Source organism: Mobula hypostoma, chromosome 23 (genome assembly GCF_963921235.1).
Source record: "Mobula hypostoma chromosome 23, sMobHyp1.1, whole genome shotgun sequence".
Taxonomy (NCBI): Eukaryota; Metazoa; Chordata; class Chondrichthyes; order Myliobatiformes; family Myliobatidae; genus Mobula; species Mobula hypostoma.
In genome coordinates, this window is record NC_086119.1 from 60151899 (window position 1) to 60175883 (window position 23985).

The following is a 23985-nucleotide window of genomic DNA, read 5'->3' on the forward strand; positions in this document are numbered from 1 at the left end:
CCTTTCTGATTCTGTGTTTTTCCATGATAATGCTAAAGGCCAGGGAGTGGTGGTCACTGTCCCCCAGATGCTCACCCACTGAAAGATCTGTGACCTGACCTGGTTTGTTACCTAATACTAGATCTAGTATGGCATTCCCCCTAATACGTTTTATAATTTTCTGTTAAAATAATGGTGAAACTAATGTTGTACACTAGAACGTAGCTGAACGTAGAACACTACCACAGAATGCAAACCCTTCAGCCCACAATGTTGTTTCGACCTTATAACCCACTCTAAGATCAATTTGACCCTTCCCTCCATGTGTCCCTCTGTTATTCTATCATCATCAGTGACCTTATTTTGACCGTGCCTCTTGGCTCTGTTTACAGCTTCGGTAAGATTAGCTGCCAATAACAACCCATCACCATCCTCTTCCAAATGATGCCAATCAGTGTCAGATATTTTCTTTTAATCTTTCTTCTTTCACAAAGGTGACCTCTGTTGACAATAAGTACTCCTGTTTGAGTACTTTTGGGTGGAGGGGGCAGCCTACCTGGGGGAAGCGACTGTGGCTGTGCCTCTGGCACAGAGTCTGGCCCCTGTGGCTCGGAAGGGTAGGGAAAGGAAGAGGAAGGCAATAGTGATAGCGGATTCTATAGTTAGGGTGTCAGACAGGTGATTCTGTGGACACAGGAAAGAAACTCGGATGGCAGTTTGCCTCCCAGGTGCCAGGGTCCGGGATGTTTCAGATCGCATCCAAAATATCCTGCAGTGGGAGGGAGAACAGCCAGAGGTCGTGGTACATATTGGTACCAATGACATAGGTAGGAAAAGGGAAGGGGTCCTGAAAAAGAGTACAGGGAGTTAGGAAGGAAGTTGAGAAGCAGGACCGCAAAGGTAGTAATCTTGGGATTACTGCCTGTGCCACGTGACAGTGAGAATAGGAATAGAATGAGATGGAGGATAAATGTGTGGCTGAGGGATTGGAGCAGGGGGCAGGGATTCAGATTTCTGGATCGTTGGGACCTCTTTTGTGCAGGTGTGACCTGTACAAAAAGGACGAGTTGCACTTGAATCCCAGGGGACCAATATCCTGGTGGGGAGGTTTGCTAAGGCTACTGGGGAGAGTTTAAACTAGAATTGTTGGGGGGGTGGGAACTGAACTGAAGAGACTGGAGAAGAGGTGGTTGGCTCACAAATAGATAAAGCTTGTAGACAGTGCGAGAGGGAGAATAGGCAGGTGATAGAGAAGGGGCGCGCTCAGACCGAAGGTTTGAGATGTGTCTATTTTAATACAAGGAGTGTTGTGAACAAAGCGGATAAGCTTAGAGCGTAGATCAGTACTTGGAGATATGATGTGGTGGCCATTACAGAGACTTGGGTGGTTCAGGGACAGGAATGGTTACTTCAAGTGCCGGGTTTTAGATGTTTCAGAAAGGACCGGGAGGGAGGCAAAAGAGGTGGGGGTGTGGCACTGTTGAACAGAGATAGTGTCACGGCTGCAGAAAAGGTGGACGCCATGGAGGGATTGTCTGTGGAGTCTCTGTGGGTGGAGGTGAGGAACAGGAAGTGGTCAATAACTACCTCATAACTCTCATAACTACCTCAACTGTACCTCTTCCCACCCCGCCACATGCAAAAATGCCATTCCCTATTCCCAGTTCCTCCGTCTCTGCCATATCTGCTCCGAGGATGAGGTTTTCCGTTCCAGGACATCTCAAATATCCTCTTTCTTTAAGGATCGTGGTTTCCCTTCTGCTGTCATCAATGATGCCCTCACCCGCATCTCCTCCATTTCCCGCACTCCGGCACTCACCCTATCCTCCTGCCACCACAACAGGGACAGAGTTCCCCTTGTCCTCCCCTATCACCCCACCAGCCTCTGGATCCAGCACGTTATCCTCCGCAACTTCCGCCACCTTCAACAGGACCCCACCACTAAGCACATCTTTCCCTCTCCAGCCCCTCCGCTTTCTGCAGGGATCAGTCCCTCTGCGACTCCCTGGTCCACATGTCCTTCCCCATGGATCTCCCACCTGGCACTTATGCCTGTAAGCGCAAGTGCTACACCTGTCCCTACACCTCCTCTCTTGCCACCATTCAGGGCCCTAAACAGTCCTTCCAAGTGAGGCAACACTTCACTTGTGAGTCTGTTGGGGTCATCTATTGCATCCGGTGCTCCCGGTGCGGCCTCCTCTGCATTGGTGAGACCCAACGCAGATTGGGGGACCTCTTCGTCGAGCACCTCCGCTCTGTCCGCCAAAACAGACAGGATCTCCCAGTAGCCACCCACTTCAACTCTGCTTCCCACTCCCATTCAGCTATGTCCATACATGGCCTCCTGTACTGCCATGATGAGGCTAGACTCAGGTTGGAGGAGCAACACCTCATATACCGTCTAGGTAGTCTCCAGCCCCTTGGTATGAACATAGAATTCTCCAACTTCCGTTAATTCCCTCCCCCTCCCTTCTCTTATCCCTATTTCACTCTGCCCCCTCCCCCAGCTGCCTATCACCTCCCTCATGGTTCCGCCTCCTTCTACTACCCATTGTGTTTTCCCCTAATCCTTTTTCACCTTTCCTGCCTATCACCTCCCTGCCTCCCTTCCCCCACCCTTTTATCTTTCCCCTTACTGGTTTCTAATCCTGGAACCTACCAGCCTTCTCCTTCCCAGCCTCCCCCCACCTTGGTTACAGGGCCTCTGCCCCTTCCCTCTACAGTCCTGACGAAGGGTTCCGGCCCAAAACGTCGACCGATCTTTTCCACAGATGCTGCCTGACCTGCTGAGTTCCTCCAGCGTGTTGTGAGTGTTAGTTTACTGGGTGTTTTTTATTGGCTGCCCAATAGTAACAGGGATATTGAGGAGCAGATACGGAAACAGATCCTAGAAATGTGTAATAATAACAGAGTTGTCGTGATGGGAGATTTTAATTTCCCAAATATTGATTGGCATCTCCCAAGAGCAAGGGGTTCAGATGGGGTGGAGTTTGTTAGGTGTGTTCAGGAAGGCTTCTGGACACAATATGTAGATAAGCCTACAAGAGGAGAGGCTGTACTTGATTTGGTATTGGGAAATGAACCTGGTCAGGTGTCAGATCTCTCAGTGGGAGAGCATTTTGGAGATAGTGATCATAATTCTATCTCACTTATCATAGCATTGGAGAGAGATAAGAACAGATCAGTTAAAAAAAAGTGTTTAATTGGAGTAAGGGGAATTATGAGGCTATCAGGCAGGAAATTGGAAGCTTAAATTGGGAACAAATGTTCTCAGGAAAAAGTACGGAAGAAATGTGGCAAATGTTCAGGGGATATTTGTATGGAGTTCTGCATAGGTAAGTTCCAATGAGACAGGGAAAATTATGGTTGGGTACAGGAACTGTGGTGTTCAAAGGCTGTAATAAACCTAGTCAAGAAGAAAAGAAAAGCTTTACAAAAGGTTCAGAGGGCTAGGTAATGTTAGAGATCTAGAGGATTATAAGGCTCATAGGAAGGAGTTTAAGATGGAAATTAGGAGAGTCAGAAGGGGCCATGAGAAGGCCTTGGCGGGCAGGATTACAGAAAACCCCAAGGCATTCTACAAGTATGTGAAGAGCAAGAGGATAGGATATGAAAGGATAGGACCTATCAAGTGTGACAGTGGGAAAGTATGTATGGAACTGGAGGAAATAGCAGAGGTACTTAATTAATACTTTACTTCAGTATTCACGATGGAAAAGGATCTTGGTGATTATAGTGATGACTTGCAGCAGACTGAAAAGCTTGAGCATATAGATTAGTGGTCACCAACCTTTTTAAGTCCAAGATCCCCTACCTCGACCTCAGTGAAAGGCAAGATCTACCTACTAAATTGTTTAGAGAAAAAAACAGCTCAGATTGTACTTCCAATTTGAGGCCTTTTATTTGGGCGTATTGTATTTGAATTACACAAAATACTTTTGTCAAACTTTCAAATTAATTCAAACAAGAAAACACTGTAACTAGCATATCAAACAGGCCATAGCTGTCTTTCTTTAAGAATATTACAATACTTCACACCTTTAATTCTAAGTTTCATTATTTAGTTTTATTTCAACACGAAAAATAAATGAATAAAAATTGACGGTTGCACTCAGTGTGATGACTGGGGCTGAATACTTTCTGCTAGTTCCCTGAAATTTGCTACAGACAGCCAGTCTGAGACAATCTGTGAGGTGTAGGGTTGCCAGCTGTCCCGTATTTCCCCTGCTAAGGTAGAACGTTCCTATGAAACCTTTCATGCCCAAATGCTTTAAGCCGAAGAAACAATTACCATTAATTTATAAAAAATTTTGAGCATTCCCAGACCCAAAAAAAACCTACCAAATCATACCAAATAACACACAAAACCTAAAATAACACTAATATATAGTAAAAGCAGGAATGATATGATAAATACACAGCCTATATAAAGTTGAAATAATGAAAATTAACCCAAAACTGATTGGTGGGGTAAAGAGAAGAAATCGGCACGTGCGCGCATGCGCACACAGGTGCCCGTGCAAGGTTTCATGGTCATGGTAGTCTTTCTTGGGATAAACACAAATATCCCGGGATTTGACTGCTACTTTTGTCCGTTATTTGTGAGTGAGAAAGTTAGCAACCCTAGAGAGGTGTCTGTCAGTAAGTCAGGTCCTGTACTTAGATTTAATAATTTTCATCAGTGAAAATACAATTTCACATAGATGTTGACCCGAAGTAGGCACTGACTTTTAGTGCTATAAAACCAACGCGCACACCGCGCATTGCTTGGCCCCATCAGTAGTAATTGCCACCAGTTTATGAATGGGGATGTCATTTTCACGGACATTTTTTTAAACTCCTTGTAAATATCCTCACCTCTTGTTCTTTCCTTTAATTGCAAAAGAGTGAGGAAGTCCTCCTTTGTTGTAATATCTTGGAAAGCCATTCTGACAAATACAACAAGCTGAGCTGTTTGTATTACATCCAGGAATTCATCGAATTGTAGTGAAAAATATTCACGTCATCTGACGGTGACTCTACCCCCCTTGTCACTGTTGCAGGGCCAAGCGGTGTATTACATATTGCGGTTGTGATGCTGTTTTTGTTTTTAAAGTCATTAAAAACAGTCTCTGCGGTAATGACCATCTTGTGTTCAGCCAAAAGGTGACTTACACGAAATGATGCTTCAATAGCAGCCTTATTTTGAGCAGCATGTTTTGTGAAAAAGGATTGCTGGGCCTTCAACCCCGATTTCAGCTCAACTTTCCAGGCACGAATTGCGCTGTTCGGGGGGTAGGTGTCTTTAAATTCCTGGTGGTTGGTGTTGTGGTGCCGCTCCAGATTCCCTCCTTTAGTCAGTGCTTGTGTTTGGTGGCACAACATACATACACACTTGTCTTTCACCAAGGTAAATAGAAATTCCTCTTTCCATTCTGGATGGAATTTGTATGTTTTCGCCTTCTTTCGTGGAGCCTCCGCCATGCTATCAGGATATCACGAGCGATTGCCGATTGCGTCGCCTCTGATCTGAGCCGACATTTATGTGCCGGGCAGCACCTAATTAATTAGCTTGTTTATTTTGCCTTTTTTTCTTAAAAGTGTGCTGTGTACATCCCAACTACCACTGCACCACTGCCTGCTTCACGACCCGGAGGTTGGGGACACTGGCCGTATATTGATGTTTGCGACAGTCTGTACTCTTATCCCTAATCTGATTGGTCACTTTGATGCAGCACAGGCTACGCTGAAAATGTGGTGCATGGCGAGGGAACTACACACATGCGCACTGGGCAGAAAGAACGGAACTAAACCCCCGCAACCCGGAAACAATCTCTCTTTACAAACAGCTTTCAGTAGCGAAAATATTGCGATATTACCGTTATCCTAATTAGTATTACTTACTTTTATAATGCTCACATTACAACAGTATTTGTGTATTTATTTTTGATTTTTCTTTGGGATCTACTGGGAAAGTCTGAAAGATCGACCGGTCGATCGCGATCAATGGGTTGGCAACCCCTAATGTAGATATTAAGAAAGAGGATGTGCTGGAGCTTTTGGAAAGCATCAAGTTGGATAAGTCGCTGGGACCGGATGAGATGTACCCCAGGCTACTGTGGGAGGCAAGGGAGGAGATTGCTGAGCCTCTGCATCACCAATGGGGACGGGAGAAGTTCCGGAGGATTGGAGGGTTGCAGATGTTGTTCCTTTATTCAAGAAAGGGAGTAGAGATAGCCCAGGAAATTATAGACCAGTGAGCCTTACCTCAGTGATTGGTACATTGATGGAGAAGATCCTGAGAGGCAGGATTTATGAACATTTGGAGAGGTATAATATGATTAGGAATAGTCAGCATGGCTTTGTCAAGAGCAGGTCGTGCCTTACGAACCTGATTGAATTTTTTGAGGATGTGACTAAACACATTGATGAAGGAAGAGCAGGAGATGTAGTGTATATGGATTTCAGCAAGGCATTTGATAAGGTACACCATGCGAGGCTTATTGAGAAAGTAAGGAGACATGGGATCCAAGAGGACATTGCTTTGTGGATCCAGAACTGGCTTGCCCACAGAAGGCAAAGAGTGGTTGTAGATGGGTCATATTCTGTATAGAGGTCGGTCACCAGTGGAGTGCCTCAGAGATCTGTTTTGGGACCCTTTCTCTTTGTGATTTTTATAAATGACCTGGATGAGGCAGTGGAGGGATGGGTTAGAAAGTTTGCTGATGACACAAAGGTTGGAGGTGTTGTGGATAGTGTGGAGGGCTGTCAGGGGTTACAGCGGGACATTGATAGAATGCAAAATTAGGGTGAGAAGTGGCAGATGGAGTTCTACCCAGGCAGGTGTGAAGTGGTTCATTTTGATAGCTCAGATATGATGGCAGAATATAGTATTAATGGTAAGACTCTTGGCAGTGTAGAGGATCAGAGGGATCATGGGGTCCGAGTCCGTAGGACACTCAAAGCAGCTGTGCAGGTGTACACTGTGGTTAAGAAGGCCCATGGTGTATTGGCCTTCATCAGTCGTGGAATTGAATTCAGGAGCAGAGAGGTAATGTTGCAGCTATGTAGGACCCTGGTCAGACTCCACTTGGAGTATTATGCTCAGTTCTGGTCGCCTCACTACAGGAATGATGTGGAAGCCATAGAAAGGATGCAGAGGAGATTTACAAGGATGTTGCCTGGATTGGGGAGCATGCCTTATGAGAATAGGTTGAGTGAACTCGGCCTTTTCTCCTTGGAGCGACGGAAGATGAGAGGTGATGTGATACAGGTGTATAAAATGATGAGAAGCATTGATAGTGTGGATAGTTAGAGGCTTTTTCCCAGGGCTTAAATGGTTTCCACAGGTTTAAGCTGCTGGGGAATAGGTACAGAGGAGATGTCGGGGTAAGTTTTTTACTCAGAGAGTGGTGAGTGCATGGAATGGGCTGCCGGCAACGGTGGTGGAGGAAGATACATAAGGGTCTTTTAAGAGACTTTTGGATAGGTACATGGAGCTTAGAAAAATAGAGGGCTATGGTAAGCCTAGTAATTTCTAAGGTTGGGACATGTACAGCACAACTTTGTGGGCCGAAGGGCCTGTATTGTGCTGTACGGTTTCTATGTTTCTATTCTGGATTTCAGATGACCAGAACTAATAGACTGAAATAAGTTCTCCTTTCTCCTGTCAGTACCAACTCTCCTGCCAGTACCAACTCTCCTGCCAGTTTCACCTTATTTATTTGATCAGGACCTCTTGGTAGGTACTAACTTGAAATTTTCAAAAAGTTGCTGAAGAGTTGGTATTTGCCTTCAACTGACTTTCGTGAATTCATACAATGAATTAACTGATGCCCTCCTTCAGAATTCCATTTCCACAGCGGTCTCCTTTAATTTTAGTTTTCTACCAGTATGTTTGTGCTATATTGTGTACTTTGGCGAAGGAGCAAATTGATCCAAATTGAGGTTGCCTGTCTAGTCAATATTGGCACCATCATATATAATAATATACTGCTTTCTGTGCCTAAATAATACAAATATTGCTACGCGCACTTAAGTACTAGCTGTATTTATCCTGGTTAAATTTTATCAGGTTGATTGATGGTCCTTTTTGTGTATTTCAGCTAATTTGCAGTTGCTGCAAAAAGTCTGGATCCATTGGTGTTGGTACATAAAAATTCGCAAAACCAAACATTTGATGCAAGTTGAGGCACAGGTGTTTCATATAAGAACTATTGCTCGGTGAGCATAAACTTATTTCTGTTTTAATTAATTTTATCCTTGATGAAGTACGACTACTGAAAAAGTGAACAATTCGACATTTGACGTTTGGTCAGATATATCAGCATCTGTTATTGCAACGAAATCACTTGCACAATGGTTAGTTTTAATAGTTTGTCCTAAAATTGAATTGTCTTTCCAGTATCGATTTCAGATTTCAAATTTGCCACCATTTTTGCATTGAGATAGAAGTTTTGTGTCTGTACATTTTCAGTGTTATAGTTTAAACATTGCTCAGAGTTCTGGGATTTTAGTTTGTTTCATGAATATCGCTTTGTAGATTTTTACTTTTTTTCAATCTGGCAGGTTTTTAATATTTTTCTTGATAATTTTTAATTTTGTTTCTAATACTGTTAGGATTATGGCACCTTATTGTTTTCAATAACATTTGTACAAAGCCTTTGGTGTAGTAAAATATCCCACGATATTAACAGAAGCAGATTCAGATTAAAAGTGACAAACAGAAAGATGAGATGTGGGGCTCAAGTAACCAAACCTTACCTAAATTTATTTTTAAGTAGACTTATTAACCGGAGAGAAGTTGAGAGATGGAATTCCAGAGCCTTAGGCCAGCTGAAGGCATATTTGGAAGTTGTAAATTGAAGTTGCAAATATACATGGCCAGAGTGGGAAAAATGCAGAGTTTTTCGAGGGTTGTGGGGCTAGAGATTAGCAGAGTTGGGAGGAAATAGAAATAATTTCAGAGAGTGAGAATTTCCATTTTGTGTCATTGATATTTTGGGGGATGGTGTATGTCATTGAGTGCAAGGAAAATAATTGAAGGGAACCTGATATGAACCAGTTCAAGTAGTGAAGTCATTTCATTTTCAGTCCCAACCATTTCTGACATCTCTAAGGCTGAATGCTTGAAACCGTGGTGAGCAAAACAGTTCTGAATTATCTTGCTGCTTAGTTCTCACAAACTGTCTGTGAGAAAAATCACTGCTTTTTGAACACAAATACAAAGAAGTGACACAATTTTAAAAACAGAGAAAAATCACTGCTTTTTGAACACAAATACAAAGAAGTCACACAATTTTAAAAACTGATCTGTCTCAGCATGGTGTATTGCCTAGCGGCCATGCAAGTTTATGCACCTGACACTGGTGGCATAGTGTCCCATATAAATGAAGCGAATCCCAACTATTTTAATGATTTAGTTTTTGTTCCTTTAGAGTTGTCCCAAATAAATGGCTGCCCTGTTTAACCGATGACACAATTAATTGGAATCCTCTCTAGTAACAACAGAGCTTGTGTTTCTTCCTAGGCATGTGTGGTCCATTTGGACTCAGCAGTTGCGGAGGAAGGAAAGAAATCGTGCAAAGGATGGCTTAGCAATGCAGCACTGGGCAGAAACCTTGCAGCACAAGGTAGGTTTGACAGCAGATATTTCAGGTTTTGATAGTTTGTATACCCAAACATTGAGGAAGATTTTGATCTTTATGTTATATATGTGACTTCTTTGAATGTACGCACAGGTACACAGCTGCAGAGTTCTTTCCCATACACGCAACACCGAAGGTTCAAAATTAATCAATTGTATGGCATTTGTACAATATACATTATTCCCAGCATTTTTTAATTAAAAGTCTTGTTGTTATTAGACATTTAAGAATCATGTGGATAGGTATACAGAGAGGTGGGACTTAAAGGAATATGGGCTAAATTCAGGAAATTGCGACTAGATCAGTGGGCAATATAGTATGCATGGATTTGCTGGGATGAAGGGCTTCTATCTGTGCTGTAATAGTCTATGACCCCAATGCATTACCCGGTTAACAAAGCAAAGCTTTTTAATTAGCAAGATTAATAACTGCTGACATTAAGTATCTTTACCTGACACAGTTGGAACGCGGAGTGTTTCATTGCAGAAAATGGTTAAAGCACATTTTGAAGCATGTGTATTGGGAAGAAAAGCATTTTGAATTTCGGTGCCATACTTCTTTAGTCGTATAGTTTCCAGTTGAAATTTCATTTTTTCTCTGCTCTGAATATGCACAGGACGGGCAAAGTCAAAGCCTCTTACTATTTGCCATTCTGTCAATTCGATTGTCTAGAGTCCATGTTCCACTATTCTAATCGTCAAACACCAGACAAATATATCAATAAACATCCTTTTTTTTGATTCATCAGGGTGTTCCTTCCATCTCTAAACTGAATCTTAATGTCTGTGTTGCACTGTGAATCTTAGTCTACATTTTATAGCTTTTCTAGGTTTTAAGTTTAACTTCTTCACCAATATATTTAACTTTCAGTTGTATCATCTTTAGTATCAGTCCTTCTCTGGCAACTTGTTGATTTAGCAGGTCCAGACTAGACCAAGGTAACAGGGACCTTGACTCTCCATTACCATGTCCAGCAAAGAAAAGGAAAGAACTTTGATAAATAAATGAAATCAAATTTTGTAGAAAAATTGCACATTTGTTTGATTATATACTGTATTTTAATACAGTATATAATCAAACAAATGTGCAATTTTTCTACAAAATTTGATTTCATTTATTTATCAAAGTTCTTTCCTTTTCTTTGCTGGACATGGTAATGGAGAGTCAAGGTCTCTACAAGTAGTAGAGATAAACAATGGCTAAGACCAAGGTTTATTTCCTTTACTGCAGAAATTTTCCATATTTCTGTCCACATGGTTGTGAGTGACTTAGCGTATTTCTCCACACCCTGTGTTTTGGTGTTTAGCCAACAGGTGGCAGCCTTACTTGTTACAAGAGCTTCAAACGACTCTTATAATGAACTGGTTAACTAATGTGCATTCAGCAACATGGAACATTATAGAAGCCTGAAGTGAGATAGGAGTGCTTTCCTCTGTATTGACTGGTTGGGTTTATTTATACTTATTTTCACACCAACTCCCTCTGCATCCCCACTCTTTACGCCACATTGTCTAATGTGTTTCTTACTGATTTGCAGTTTCACAGCTAACAACATTTTCCATTCCTCACGTGGGTCCATTTTTACTAAGTAAAGTTTGATTGTGAACATCAACAGGTTGTTTGACCAGAACATCAACTTTCAATTCAGTTCTTTTCTTCCTTGGTTTCCTTATCAATGCTTGCCAGCAGCAGTCACCAGTTAGTGATTTGCCACCCTGTTACTTTCCCCTTTTTAAGCTAAGTTTACTGAAGCCACTTGGTAAACACTTTTTGTGAATTCTGATCAGGAATAAGATGAGAAGAAATTTCTTGAAGTGGGAACTAGTGAAGCTTTGCGATTCTAAGCGTGGAAGTTTATTCACTGAGGATAATCAATAATATTTGGATGTTTGGGTATAGATTCATGCAGGGAATTGTGCTGAATATAAAGGCATCCCTGGAGCAAATATAAGTGGCTAACTAGCCTACACTTGCTTGCAGTTCTTCGTTTCTGTCTGAGATTATGTCTTGAAAATATAATAAGAGATTTTTAAGTAAGATGCAAAAATAAAATAATCTTCAGTTTTCAAGTACTGATCGAATTTTGTATTTTGAGCATTTTAAGTTTTTACTTTTACATGTTTTACAGTATTTTTAATAGCAGCACAGTTTAATGTCTTTGTTTCAATAGGATTTAATAATTTGCTGAATGCTTTAAGAATTTATGTAGATTATCTCTACTTTGCAGGCTTGGCTTCAGTGGAATGCAATGTTACATCAGTCGGTGAAAGGCCAGGAACTGGCTGCTGAAGCGCAGCAGGTACATCAGCACAGGTGCCTGCGTCATTCATTCCTGTCTTGGCTGGTTTACAACCAGGTTCGCAGACTGAAGAAACATCAACAGCGTAAGCTTCTGGAATAAAGACTTAAAATCTATCTGCACACATCTTTCATGAACCTCTATAAATGTTGCCTCCCGAGGTACCATAGTTTGAATTTTTGCCAAACGGTTAATCCATAAATTTGAAAGTTGATGGTGTCAAACGCTTTCTGTAATATTTAACGAGATTCTTCAATTCTAATTCTAGTGTGCTGACTAGAGCTGAATTATTGTGGGCTCACTGTTGTGCAACTAAATTGTATTGACTGTTTCTGAACATGATGAACACTCTGTTTCATTATCTCCTCCCTTCTGATCTATGAGGAGGACTCCATTGTTCCAAGGTGTGCCACTGATGGGGCTGAATGTGGCCTTGGATCTTTATAGATCAATATTACACTACACCTTGGATGAACAAATATGTATATTTTTTCATTTTAAATTTAAAATAACCATTCACGACTTGCATCAGGAGAAGTGAGTGTGGGTGAGTGGTTGCACAGGTAATTTTTAAGAGACTTTTAGAAGGTCAGTTGGAGAGTTTTTTTTTGATGGATCGGATATCAGATGAGGACCAAACAGGCTGAAGTCAGGAGATTTTTTTGTGTGGGGGGAATGGTGGTGGAATGAATAGAAGGCTGAAATTATAGGAATGTTCCAAAAAAGAAGAAATTTTCAAATGGAAAAAGGATGCAACCATGGTTGACAAGAGAAGTCAAAGCCAAGGTTAAAGCAAAGGGGAGGGCATACAAGGAAGCAAAAATTAGTGGGAAGACAGAGGATTGGGAAGTTTTTAAAAGCTTACAAAAGGAAACTAAGAAGGTCATTAAGAGGGAAAATATTAGCTATGAAAGGAAGCCAGCAAATAATATCAAAGAGGATACTAAAAGCTTTTTCAAGTATATAAAGAGTAAAAGACAGGTGAGAGTAGATATAGGACCGATAGAAAATGATGCTGGAGAAATTGTAATGGGAGATGAGGAGATGGCAGAGGAACTGAACGAGTATTTTGCATCAGTCTTCACTGAGGAAGACATCAGCAGTATACTGGACACTTAAGGGTGGCAGGGAAGAGAAGTGTGCGCAGTCACAATTAAGACAGACAAAGTACTCAAGAAGCTGAATAGTCTAAAGGTAGATAAATCTCCCAGACCAGGTGGAATGTACCCACGTGTTCTGAGGGAAGTAGCTGTGGAGATTGCAGAGGCATTAGTGATGATCTTGCAAAAGTCGATAGATTCTGACATGGTTCCGGAGGACTGGAAGATTGCAAATGTCACTCCGCTATTTAAGAAGGGGGCAAGGAAGCAAAAAGGAAATTATAGACCTGTTAGCTTGACATCGGTGGTTGGGAAGTTGTTGGAGTCGATTGTCAAGGATGAGGTTACAGAGTACCTGGAGGCATATGACAAGATAGGCAGAACTCATCATGGATTCCTTAAAGGAAAGTCCTGCCCGACAAACCTATTACAATTTTTTGAGGAAATTACCAGTAGGCTAGACAAGGGAGATGCAGTGGATGTTGTATATTTGGATTTTCAGAAGGCCTTTGACAAGGTGCCATACAGGAGGCTTCTTAACAAGAGCCCATGAAATTACGTGAAAGTTACATAAGTGGATAGAGCGTTGGCTGATTGGCAGGAAACACAGAGTGGGAATAAAGGGATCCTATTCTGGTTGGCTGCCGGTTATCAGTGGTGTTCCACAGGGGTCCATGTTGGGGCCGCTTCTTTTTACATTGTACATCAACGATTTGGATTATGGAATTGATGGCTTTGTGGCTAAGTTTGCTGGTGATACGAAGATAGGTGGAGGAGCCGGTAATGCTGAGGAAACGGAGAGTCTGCAGAGAGACTTGGGTAGATTGGAAGAATGGGCAGAGAAGTGGCAAATGAAGTACAATGTTGGGAAGTGTATGGTTATGCACTTTGGCAGAAGTAATAAACGGGCAGACTATTATTTAAATGGGGAAAGAATTCAAAGTTCGGAGATGCAACGGGACTTGGGAGTCCTCATATAGGATACCCTTAAAGTTAACCTCCAGGTTGAGTCAGTAGTGAAGAAGGTGAATGCAATGTTGGCATTCATTTCTAGAGGAATAGAGTATAGGAGCAGGGATGTGATGTTGAGGCTCTGAAAGGCGCTGGTGAGACTTCACTTGGAGTACTGTGGGCAGTTTTGGTCTCCTTATTTAAGAAAGGATGTGCTGATGTTGGAGAGGGTACAGAGAAGATTCACTAGAATGATTCCGGGAATGAGAGGGTTAACATATGAGGAACGTTTGTCCAGTCTTGGACTGTATTCCTTGGAGTTTAGAAGAATGAGGGGAGACCTTATAGAAACATTTCGAATGTTGAAAGGCATGGACAGAGTGGATGTGGCAAAGTTGTTTCCCATGATGGGGGAGTCTAGTACGAGAGGGCATGACTTAAGGATTGAAGGGCGCCCATTCAGAACAGAAATGCGAAGAAATTTTTTTAGTCAGAGGGTGGTGAATCTATGGAATTTGTTGCCACGGGCAGCAGTGGAGGCCAAGTTATTGGGTGTATTTAAGGCAGAGATTGATAGGTATCTAAGTAGCCAGGGCATCAAAGGTTATGGTGAGAAGGCGGGGGAATGGGACTAAATGGGAGAATGGATCAGCTCATGATAAAATGGCGGAGCAGACTCGATGGGCCGAATGGCCTACTTCTGCTCCTTTGTCTTATGGAATGGATAATTGTGGAGTAAGTGAGGTGGTGAAAGTTAAAAGACATGTTAAAGTAGTTTGGAAAATGATCCAACTGATTTGAATGTGACACTGTTGCAGAACTGGTAGCAGATGATGTGTGTTGAAAAAGAGTGATCTGATGCAGCAATATTGTAATAGTTTGCACTTTATAGAAGTATTCCCTCCTCTCCTTTCTTCCATGATCTCTCCTATTAGATCCCTTCTTCTTCAGCCCTTCACCTCTCCCACGTATTACATTGCAGCTTCTTCCCTCAACCCCCTTATCCCTCACCTGATCTCACCTATCATCTGCAGGCTTGAGTAATGTGGAACAAGGTTATGTTAAATCTAAGTAAAACACAAGTTCATCTAAAGCTGTTGTCCAAAGTTTTGTCACCACTCTAATTAAAGGATGCATAGGTCCTAGAAATATATGTAGAATTTTTTTAGAGATGAGGAATTTTGGTTATACTGAAATCTGGAATACATTCCTTGGGGCAGAGAAGGTTGAGAGGTTGATTTGATGGAAGTGTTCAAGAAGTTTACAAACACAGAAAATAATAAATTATATTATATGTAATCAGTGGGTAAGCCAGCATCCTTTGAGAGAGAAGTTCAGGTGGATGACCTTTTGTCAGAACAGGAAAAAAGAGAAGCTATTTAGACATAGAGTTCTTTGAGGAAGTCACAAGCAGTATGGACAGAGGAGAGGCAGTGGATGTCATTTACCTGGATTTTCAGAAGGTGTTTGATAAGGTGCCACACATGAGGCTGCTTAACAAGAAAAAGTGCTATGGCGTTACGAGAAAGATACTGGCATGGATAGAGGAATGGCTGACAGGCAGGAGGCAGTGAGTGGGAATAAAAGGGGCCTTTTCTGGTTGGCTGCCAGTGGCTAGTGCTGTTCCTCAGGGACCACTATTGGGAACCCCTACTTTTCACATTGTTTGTCATTGATTTGGATAATAGAATTGATGTCTTTGTGGCAAAGTTTACGGATGATATGAAGATAGGTAGAGGGGTAGGTGGTGCTGAGGAAGCAATGCGATTGCAGCAGGACTTTGACAGGTTGGAGGAATGGGCAAAAAGTGGCCGATGGAATACAGTGCTGGGAAATGTATGATAATGCATTTTGGTACAAGGAACAATAGTGCCGACTATTATCTAAGTGGGGAGAAAATTCAAACATCAGAGGTGCAAAGGGACTTAGGAGTCCAAGTGCAAGACTCCCAGCAGGTTAATTTGCAGGTTGAGTCTGTGGTAAAGAAGGCCAAATAGAATATAAATGCAAGAAGATAATGCTGAGCCTTTACAAGACACTAGTCAAGCTGCACTTGGAGTATTGTCAACAGTTATGGGCCCCTTATCTCAGAAAGAATGTGTCGTCCTTGGAGAGGGTCCAGAGGAGGTTCATGAGGATAATTCCAGGAATGAAGGGGTTAACATGAGGAGCATTTGGCAGCTTTGGCCCTGTACTCATTGGAATTTAGAAGAATGTGTGGGGATCTCAGTGAAATCCTCCTAATCTTGAAAGGACTAGATAGGGTGGATGGGGAGAGGATGTTTCTTAAGGTGGGGGTATCCAGAACTAGAGGGCACAGCCTCAAAATTGAGGGGTGACATTTTAGAACAGAGGTAAAGAAGAATTATTTTAGCCAGAGAGTAGTGAATCTGTGGAATGCTCTGCCATAGAATGCGGTGGAGGTCAAGTCCGTGGGTATATTTAAGGCGGAAGTCGATCGTTTCCTGATCGGTCAGGGCATCAAAGGGTATGGCGAGAATGCAGGTGTATGGTATTGAGTGGGATCTGGGATCAGCCATGATGGAATGGTGGAGCAGACTGTATGGGCTGAATGGCCTAATTCTGCTCCTATGTTTTATGGTCTTATGCACAGAGGAGTAGAACTAGGCCATTTGGCTCTTCGAGTCTGTTCCACCTTTCCATCATGGCTGATTTATTGTCCCTCTCAATCCCATTCTCCTGACCTCTCCCCATAACTTTTGATGTCCTTACTAATCAAGAAGCTATTCTGCTTTGAATATAGGCAATGATGGCCTCCGCAGTTAACTGTGGCAATGATTTCAACAGATTCACCATCCTCTGGCTAAAGAAATTCCTCCTTATCTCTTCTTAAGGGACATCTTTCTGTTCTGAAGCTGAACCCTCTGGTACTAGATGCCCCACTATAAGAAACATCCTCTCCATGTCTACTTGATCTAGGCCTTTCAACATTGGGTAGATTTCAATGAGATCCTCTCATTCTTCTAAATTCCTGTGATTATGGGTCCAGAGCCATCATACACTCTTCATACGTTAACACTTTCATTCCCAGGATCATTCTCATGAACCTACTCTGGACCCCCTCTAATTTCAGCAAATCCTTACTTAGTTAAGGGGCTTAAAACTACTCACAATACTCCCAAGTGTGGTCTGACCCTTGCCTTATAAAGCCTCAGTATTATATCTTTGCTTTTATGTTCTGGTCCATTTTTGAATGCTGATCCATTAAATGGCATTTTCATGAAAATAATGTTGGTGAAAACAGGTTTTCAAAGACCAGTGAGGTTGAAGCTCTTACCACAGTCAAACATTATGTGCTGTTAACATCACCAAGGGAAGCTTTACACTGGAAAAATATCACCATTTGTAAGAATCAGAATACTTACGGTCAAGATGGCACCTGTATATAACACTCCTTCAGTCAACATCTTCTGGATAAATCATGAACCATATATTTCACTTTTATGTCTTTTACATTTGTCTTTTTTTTATCTTGAATGTGATTCTGGAATTGTTGGAGCCTGTGATTTGCAGTGTGGAGATTGTTTGGATGTCTCAGCACTCTACAGTCTCCGAGGGGATTCTGGGAGGCAGAGGCAGTAAGCGGGAACCTTGTGGTAAGAAGGTTGCGAGCCAGTGTTCAACTCCATTTTGCTGATTAAAGCTACCACTGTTTACTGATTGGAGTGACAAAGGAAATTGAAATGCCGGCTGTCTGCCTTTTTATCACTGGGGAAGTGCTCTGTTGACCAAGAGGGGAGACTGCCTTTTTATTGCTGGTGAGATCACTCTGGTACGGAGAGAGAGAATGTTGCCAGGTTTTCTGCGATTTGTATGTGGACTTTTTTTTCAGTCTTATGGTTTTTTTTGTATTCTGTGTTTCTTGCCCGATCTTTCTCCCTTGGTGACATTAAAGGTGAAATTCAGGGATCAAAGGGAAGACAAGGAAACACTGGTAAAATTGAGAAAAAAATAGTGCAAGTGGAGTAAGAAAATGAATTGGAAAGAAAGAGGCTAGTTAGGCACCCAAAAAGATAATGAATTTGTGTGGAAGCAGATGATAGGCTCTTATACTGTGTCAGAAGAGGAGGGAGATATAGATATTAACTTGGTTGGAAAGTATAAAATAGTGGATTGCGTAAATAAAAAGGAAAAAGCTCACTTTGAAATGACTTGTTGAACCTGAGTCAGCTTTCTGCTGTTAACTAATGCTTCATGTATTACAGTATATTTTTCTGAACTTTGAGGCCTTGTGCAGCAGGTTTTATGCAGCAACTCTATGAATACTTTCTGGAATGGAAAATATAGTGTATTCATTGGGTTCCCTTAGTAACAGTTTGATTCAGCACAGCGTAGCAGTTTACACATGGTGCCAACCTTCACTGATCGGAGTTCAATTCCTGCCACTGCCACTCCTGTGTCGTCTTCCCATGAATACATGGGTTTTCTCTGGGTGCTCCAGTTCCCTTCCATATTTCAAAGACGTATGGTTAGGGTTAATGGGTTGTGGGTTTGCTATGTTGGCACTGAAAGTGTGGTGACACAGGTGTTAAACTGTGTGGGTCATTGATTCAAAAATTCCAGATTTCACTGTATGTTTTGATAGATGTATGACAGATGAAGCTAATCTTAAGATCTTAGTCTTCAGAAATGATGCCTCTTTCCATATAACAGTTACAGCACGGAAACAGGCTATCTCGGCCCTTCTAGTCCATGCCGAACGCTTACTCTCACCTCGTCCCACTGACCTGCACTCAGCCCATAACCCTCCATTCCTTTCCTGTCCATATACCTATCCAATTTTTCTTTAAATGACAATATCGACCCTGTCTCTACCACTTCTACTGGAAGCTCGTTCCACACAGCCACCAGTCTCTGAGTAAAGAAGTTCCCCCTCGTGTTACCCCTAAACTTTCACCTGTTTTAAAAATGGTTGGAGCATTACACTTGTTGCACTCCGAATGAAGCATTGTGATATTACGATATGCTGATCATTGTTGTTGTCTTTCCAATTTCTTCACACAGGACTGGCTAAGCAGTTATACACAAACAATGTTGTGTCACAATACTTTTCTCTGTGGATCTCTGCCTGGCATCATCAAAAGAGCATCTGCGCCCTTGAGATTCGCATCAGTAAATTGAGCAGGAGGTGCATACTACGGAGGATCTTTCAGCATTGGAGTCATTGTATCCTTTCTCCTTGAAATCCTTGACTTGAGTCTCTTTAGGTTGCAGCATTGTTGGGGGCATAATATGTCACAATGGGATTACTTCATGTCAGTTAAAAAATTTAGTATTGCTCAAAGGTTTTCAAAATATACATAAGCTCTGACCAGGTGTTGCAACAAAACAATATTGCTGAGAAGATAAATTATGGGAGAGAAGAACGGTGACATAGCGGTTGGTGTGATGCTATTATAGCTCAGGGCGTTGGAGCTTGATGTTCAAATCCGATGTCCACTGTAAGAAAATTGTTCCTCTGCGTGTGTGTGTGTGTGTGTTTGTTTTATATCCAGGTGCCAGCCCAAAGATGTAGGTTAATTGGTCATTGTAAATTGTCCTGTGATTACCTGGGGTTAAATAGGTGGGTTGCTGGTTGAATGGCATGGTGGGTTGAAGGGCTTGTCCTGCACTGCATCGCTAAATAAATAAAATAAATTCTTCACTACTCAAAGATCGATCAAGGGTTGAAGACTGCAAGTTCAGCAGCATTGACAGTTTGTGGGCTAAAGGAGTTATCTCTAAAAGGGGACTTGTGAATCTCCTTGTGTGCATTCCCTTAGGGTTAGGAAAGACTTGATTCTACTTTAATCATCTGGGCTTTGAGTGATTGTTGAATTCTTTGAAGGATGTACAAATTCAGCTGTAGGTGGTGCAGTTGAGCGGATGGGCGGGTTGTTTAGTATTCTGTGTGTTGCATCTGCTCTTTGCACTTTGCTTCTGAGTGTGCTCTTATCATAGAGAACTGATGTGCTCTGAGCCTCCCTGGGGTTTTCTGTTAGCTTTCATTGGGTCATGGATTCCAATGAGTCGATGTAATTGTTGAAGCTTATCAATTAAACTTTAAGCACATCACTTTCTCTGGAAATCTCATACCATAATGAAGTTTGGAGTAAAGCATACACACAGTGGCCACTTCATTAGGTAGAAGAGTGGTCTTCTGCTGCTGTAGCCCATCCACTTCCAGATTTGACATATCGTGCATTCAGAGATGTTTACTTCTGCACACCACTGTTGTAATGCATGGTTATTTGAGTTACTGTCGCCTTCCTATCAGCTTGAACCAAAGTGGCCATTCTTCTCTGACCTCATTAACAAGGCGTTTTCACCCACACAACTGCTGATCGCTGAATGTGTTTTGCTTATCGCACCATTCTCTGTAAACTCTAGTGAATACTGTGTGTGAAAATTCCAGAGATCAGCAGTTTCTGAGATACTCAACCCACTCCGTCTGGCGCCAGCATTCATTCCATGGTCAATGTCACTTAGAACCCTGTTCTAACCTATTCTAATGTTTGGTCTGAACAATAATTGAACCTCTTGACCATGTCTGCATGCTTTTATGCATTGAGTTGTTGCCACGTGACTGGCTGGTTACAAGCAGGTGTACCTTATAAAGTGGTCACAGAGTTTATGTTTCTGGAGTCTGGTGTCAGGCTTAGGATGATGTGGTTCACTTATCAGAGCTGTTTGAGTGTAATCAGATCTTTGACGCAATTGACATTAACCTGGGAGAGGATGCTCACATTGCTTTGCTTAACCTGCCAGTGAATTTGGAGGATTTTGCCAAAGCAGTAAAGATGCTACAAGATCCAAAGGGACTGCAGGTGCTGGAATCTGGAACAAAAGCAACACTGGAGGAACTTGGGGTCATGCAGCATCCGTGGAGGCAATGGCTGTAATTCAGTGTCTTGGATTGAGACTGTGTCAGGACTGAGAGGTAACAGGAAAGATTGTCTGTACATATCAGTACATGGGAGTAGGATAGTGACTGGCAGGTGATGGGTTGAACCAGCTGGTAAGGGGCTGAAGGGCAGATGGAATGGGATGTGAGAGCAGATTAGAGTGATAAAAAGGAGAAGAAAACTAGAATGTCCATTGCATGCATGTGAGAGGGGAACAAGAGGGTTACCTGAAATATAAGAAATATGAGACGTAGTTCATCTGATTTGTGTTATCGATGGGGAAGGTCGGAGATAGTTCAATGTGGGATTGGGAAGAGAATTGAAGTGACAGGTTGTAAACTTGAAATGGCCATTGTGAACTGAGCATACTTGCTTTACAAAATGGTTGCCTTAAACTGATTTAAAGTTTTAGTTTGGCCATATTTTGAATATTGTGTGCAGTTCTGGTGGCCCCATTACTGGAAGGATATGAAAGCTTTGTAGAGGGCACAGAAGAGGTTCACCTGAACGTAGAGTGGATTGGAGAGTATTAGCCAGAAGTAGAGGTTGGACAAGTTTGGATTGTTTTATTAGGAGTGTCAGTGGTTGAGGGGTGACTTGATAAAAGTATACAAAAATGCAGAAGACATAGGATAGATAGCCAAAATTATTTTCACCAGTTGGAAATGTCAAATACTAGAGGGGGAAAGTTTAAAAGAGATTTCCAAGGCAAGCTTTTTTCCCAAGAGAGAGATATGACTCTGGTATATAGGAGGAACGTGCTGCCAGGTGGAAGCAGATACAATAATAATGTTTAGGAAGCCTTTGGCTGGGAACATGAGCTCGCAGGGAAAGGAGGGATTATAAACCATGTGCAGGCAGTTGGAATGATCTTAAATTGACATTGTTTTTGGCATAAACATGGTAGACCAAAGGGCCTGTTCCTGTGGTGTTCTATGTCTATGCTTGGTTTCACCAATGTAGAGAAGGCCATGTTGTGAGAAATTAAGATTGGGATAGTTACAAGAGGCAGAGTGGGAGAAGGTATGGTCAGGTAACTGTGTGAGTCAGCAGGTTTATAGAAGGTGTCAGTCTGTCTCCTGAAATTGATCTCTAGCTGTGAAATCAAGTGTAGACTAGGTGACTGTTTGAGGTATCCCTGCACTTTGTTCCCAATGGCCACCTTGAGCTCCTTGGTTGCATGCCATTTCAACTCTCCTTCCCATTCCAAAACCTATCCTCAACCTTCTCCACTGCCAGGAGAAGACTAACACTTCGTATTTCACCTGAGTTCAATAATTTACAACCAAATGCAATGAGTATTGAATTTTTCGATTCCTGTTAACCTGTATCCCGTAAGTACCATTATTCTCCTTCTGATTCTCCCCAGTTCTCTTACATCATACACCCCACTTCAACCCCACGCTTTGGTCTCCCATTACCCAGTTTTGTTCCCCTCCCGTTCCTGGTTCCAGCTGCTTATCATGCACTTATTTAATATGAGTATCCTATCCACTTTTCACAACTGGTTCTATTTGCCCATTATTCTTCTCTGTTCTGGTTCCACGTCACCTTCCTCACTTTATAACCTCACTGTTTCTACTTATCACCAGCAATTGTCTCCCAACTCCCCCTCTCCCCTCCCCCTCTCCCCTCCCCCTCTCCCCTCCCCCTCCATCAGCTGGCTCCATCATCCCCCCCTCCTGGTTTCTGCCGACCAGTCGGCCAGTCCCTGCCTTGCTTCTCCCATTTGTATCTTCCCCCTCTGCCCTTGGTCCTGACGTAGGGCCTTTGACCAAAAATGTGAATCATTCCTCTGCCTTCAAAGGTGCTGCCTAATCCACTGAGTTCTTTCAGCAGTTCTTTTTTTTTAACTGATAACAAAAAATTGTTGATATCAAGATTTGATGCATCCTTCTGAGTCTCTTCTGTACTGGATTATGGAGTCATAAAGTCTTAGAACACAGAATCAGGCCCTTCGGCCTAATACGTCCATGTCAACCAAGATTCACAGCTAAGTTAGTTCCATCTGCCTACGTTTGGCCCATATCCCTCTCAATCTTTCCTATCCGTGTATCTGTCCGAATATGTTTTATATTTTCTTATAATACTTGCCTCAGCCACTTCCTCTGGCAGTTCATTTCATATATGCTTCATCCTCTGCATGAAGAAGTTGCCCCTTAGGTTCATTACAAATCTTTCTCCTCTTACCATAAGCCTATATTTTCTAGTTCTTGATTGCCTAGTCCTGTGTGCATTCACCCTATCTATTCCCCTTATGGTTTGTATACCTCTGTAAGGTTACCTCTCAGTCTTGTATGCTCCAAGGAATAAAGCTCACTCCAGAAACTTAGTTCCTCATGTCCCAATAACATCCTCATAGATCTTACCTGCAGTTTTTCTAGCTTCATGGTATCTTTCCTTTCGCAGACTGACCAAAATTGAATGTAATATTTCCAAATGTGGCCTCACCAAAATCTTGTACTTCTATCAAAGTTGCTGGTGAACACAGCAGGCCAGGCAGCATCTCTAGAAGAGGTACAGTCGACGTTTCAGGCCGAGACCCTTCGTCAGGACTAACTGAAGAAAGAGTTAGTAAGAAATTTGAAAGTGGGAGGGGGAGGGGGAGATCCAAAATGATAGGAGAAGACAGGAGGGGGAGGGATGGAGCCAAGAGCTGGACAGGGGACAGGGGAAAGGGGATATGAGGGGATCATGGGACAGGAGGCCCAGGGAGAAGGAAAAGGGGGGGGGAAACCCAGAGGATGGGCAAGGGGTATAGTCAGAGGGACAGAGGGAGAAAAAGGAGAGTGAGAGAAAGAATGTGTGTATAAAAATAAATAACAGATGGGGTATGAGGGGGAGGTGGGGCATTAGCAGAAGTTAGAGAAGTCAATGTTCATGCCATCAGGTTGGAGGCTACCCAGACAGAATATAAGGTGTTGTTCCTCCAACCTGAGTGTGGCTTCATCTTTACAGTAGAGGAGGCCGTGGATAGACATGTCAGAATGGGAATGGGATGTGGAATTAAAATGTGTGGCCACTGGGAGGTCCTGCTTTCTCTGGCGGACAGAGCGTAGGTGTTCAGCAAAACGGTCTCCCAGTCTGCGTCGGGTCTCACCAATATATAGAAGGCCACATCTGGA

At 42.4% G+C, this 23985-nt stretch overlaps 1 protein-coding gene across 4 annotated transcripts in view; it reads left to right on the forward strand.

The window, feature by feature from the left end:
* The window catches only part of sfi1 (SFI1 centrin binding protein), a 269555-nt gene that overhangs the window by 54108 nt on the left and 191462 nt on the right, over positions 1 to 23985 (forward strand). For all 4 annotated transcript variants that reach the window (XR_010015925.1, XM_063031824.1, XM_063031825.1 and 1 more), the window contains exons 7-10: positions 8064 to 8181; positions 9488 to 9590; positions 11833 to 11989; positions 18981 to 19142. Coding sequence is in view for 3 of the 4 variants with exons in the window: in XM_063031824.1 (XP_062887894.1) it covers positions 8064 to 8181; positions 9488 to 9590; positions 11833 to 11989; positions 18981 to 19142 (540 nt within the window). In the remaining variant the exon portion in view is untranslated. The remainder of the gene's footprint in view (positions 1 to 8063; positions 8182 to 9487; positions 9591 to 11832; positions 11990 to 18980; positions 19143 to 23985) is intronic.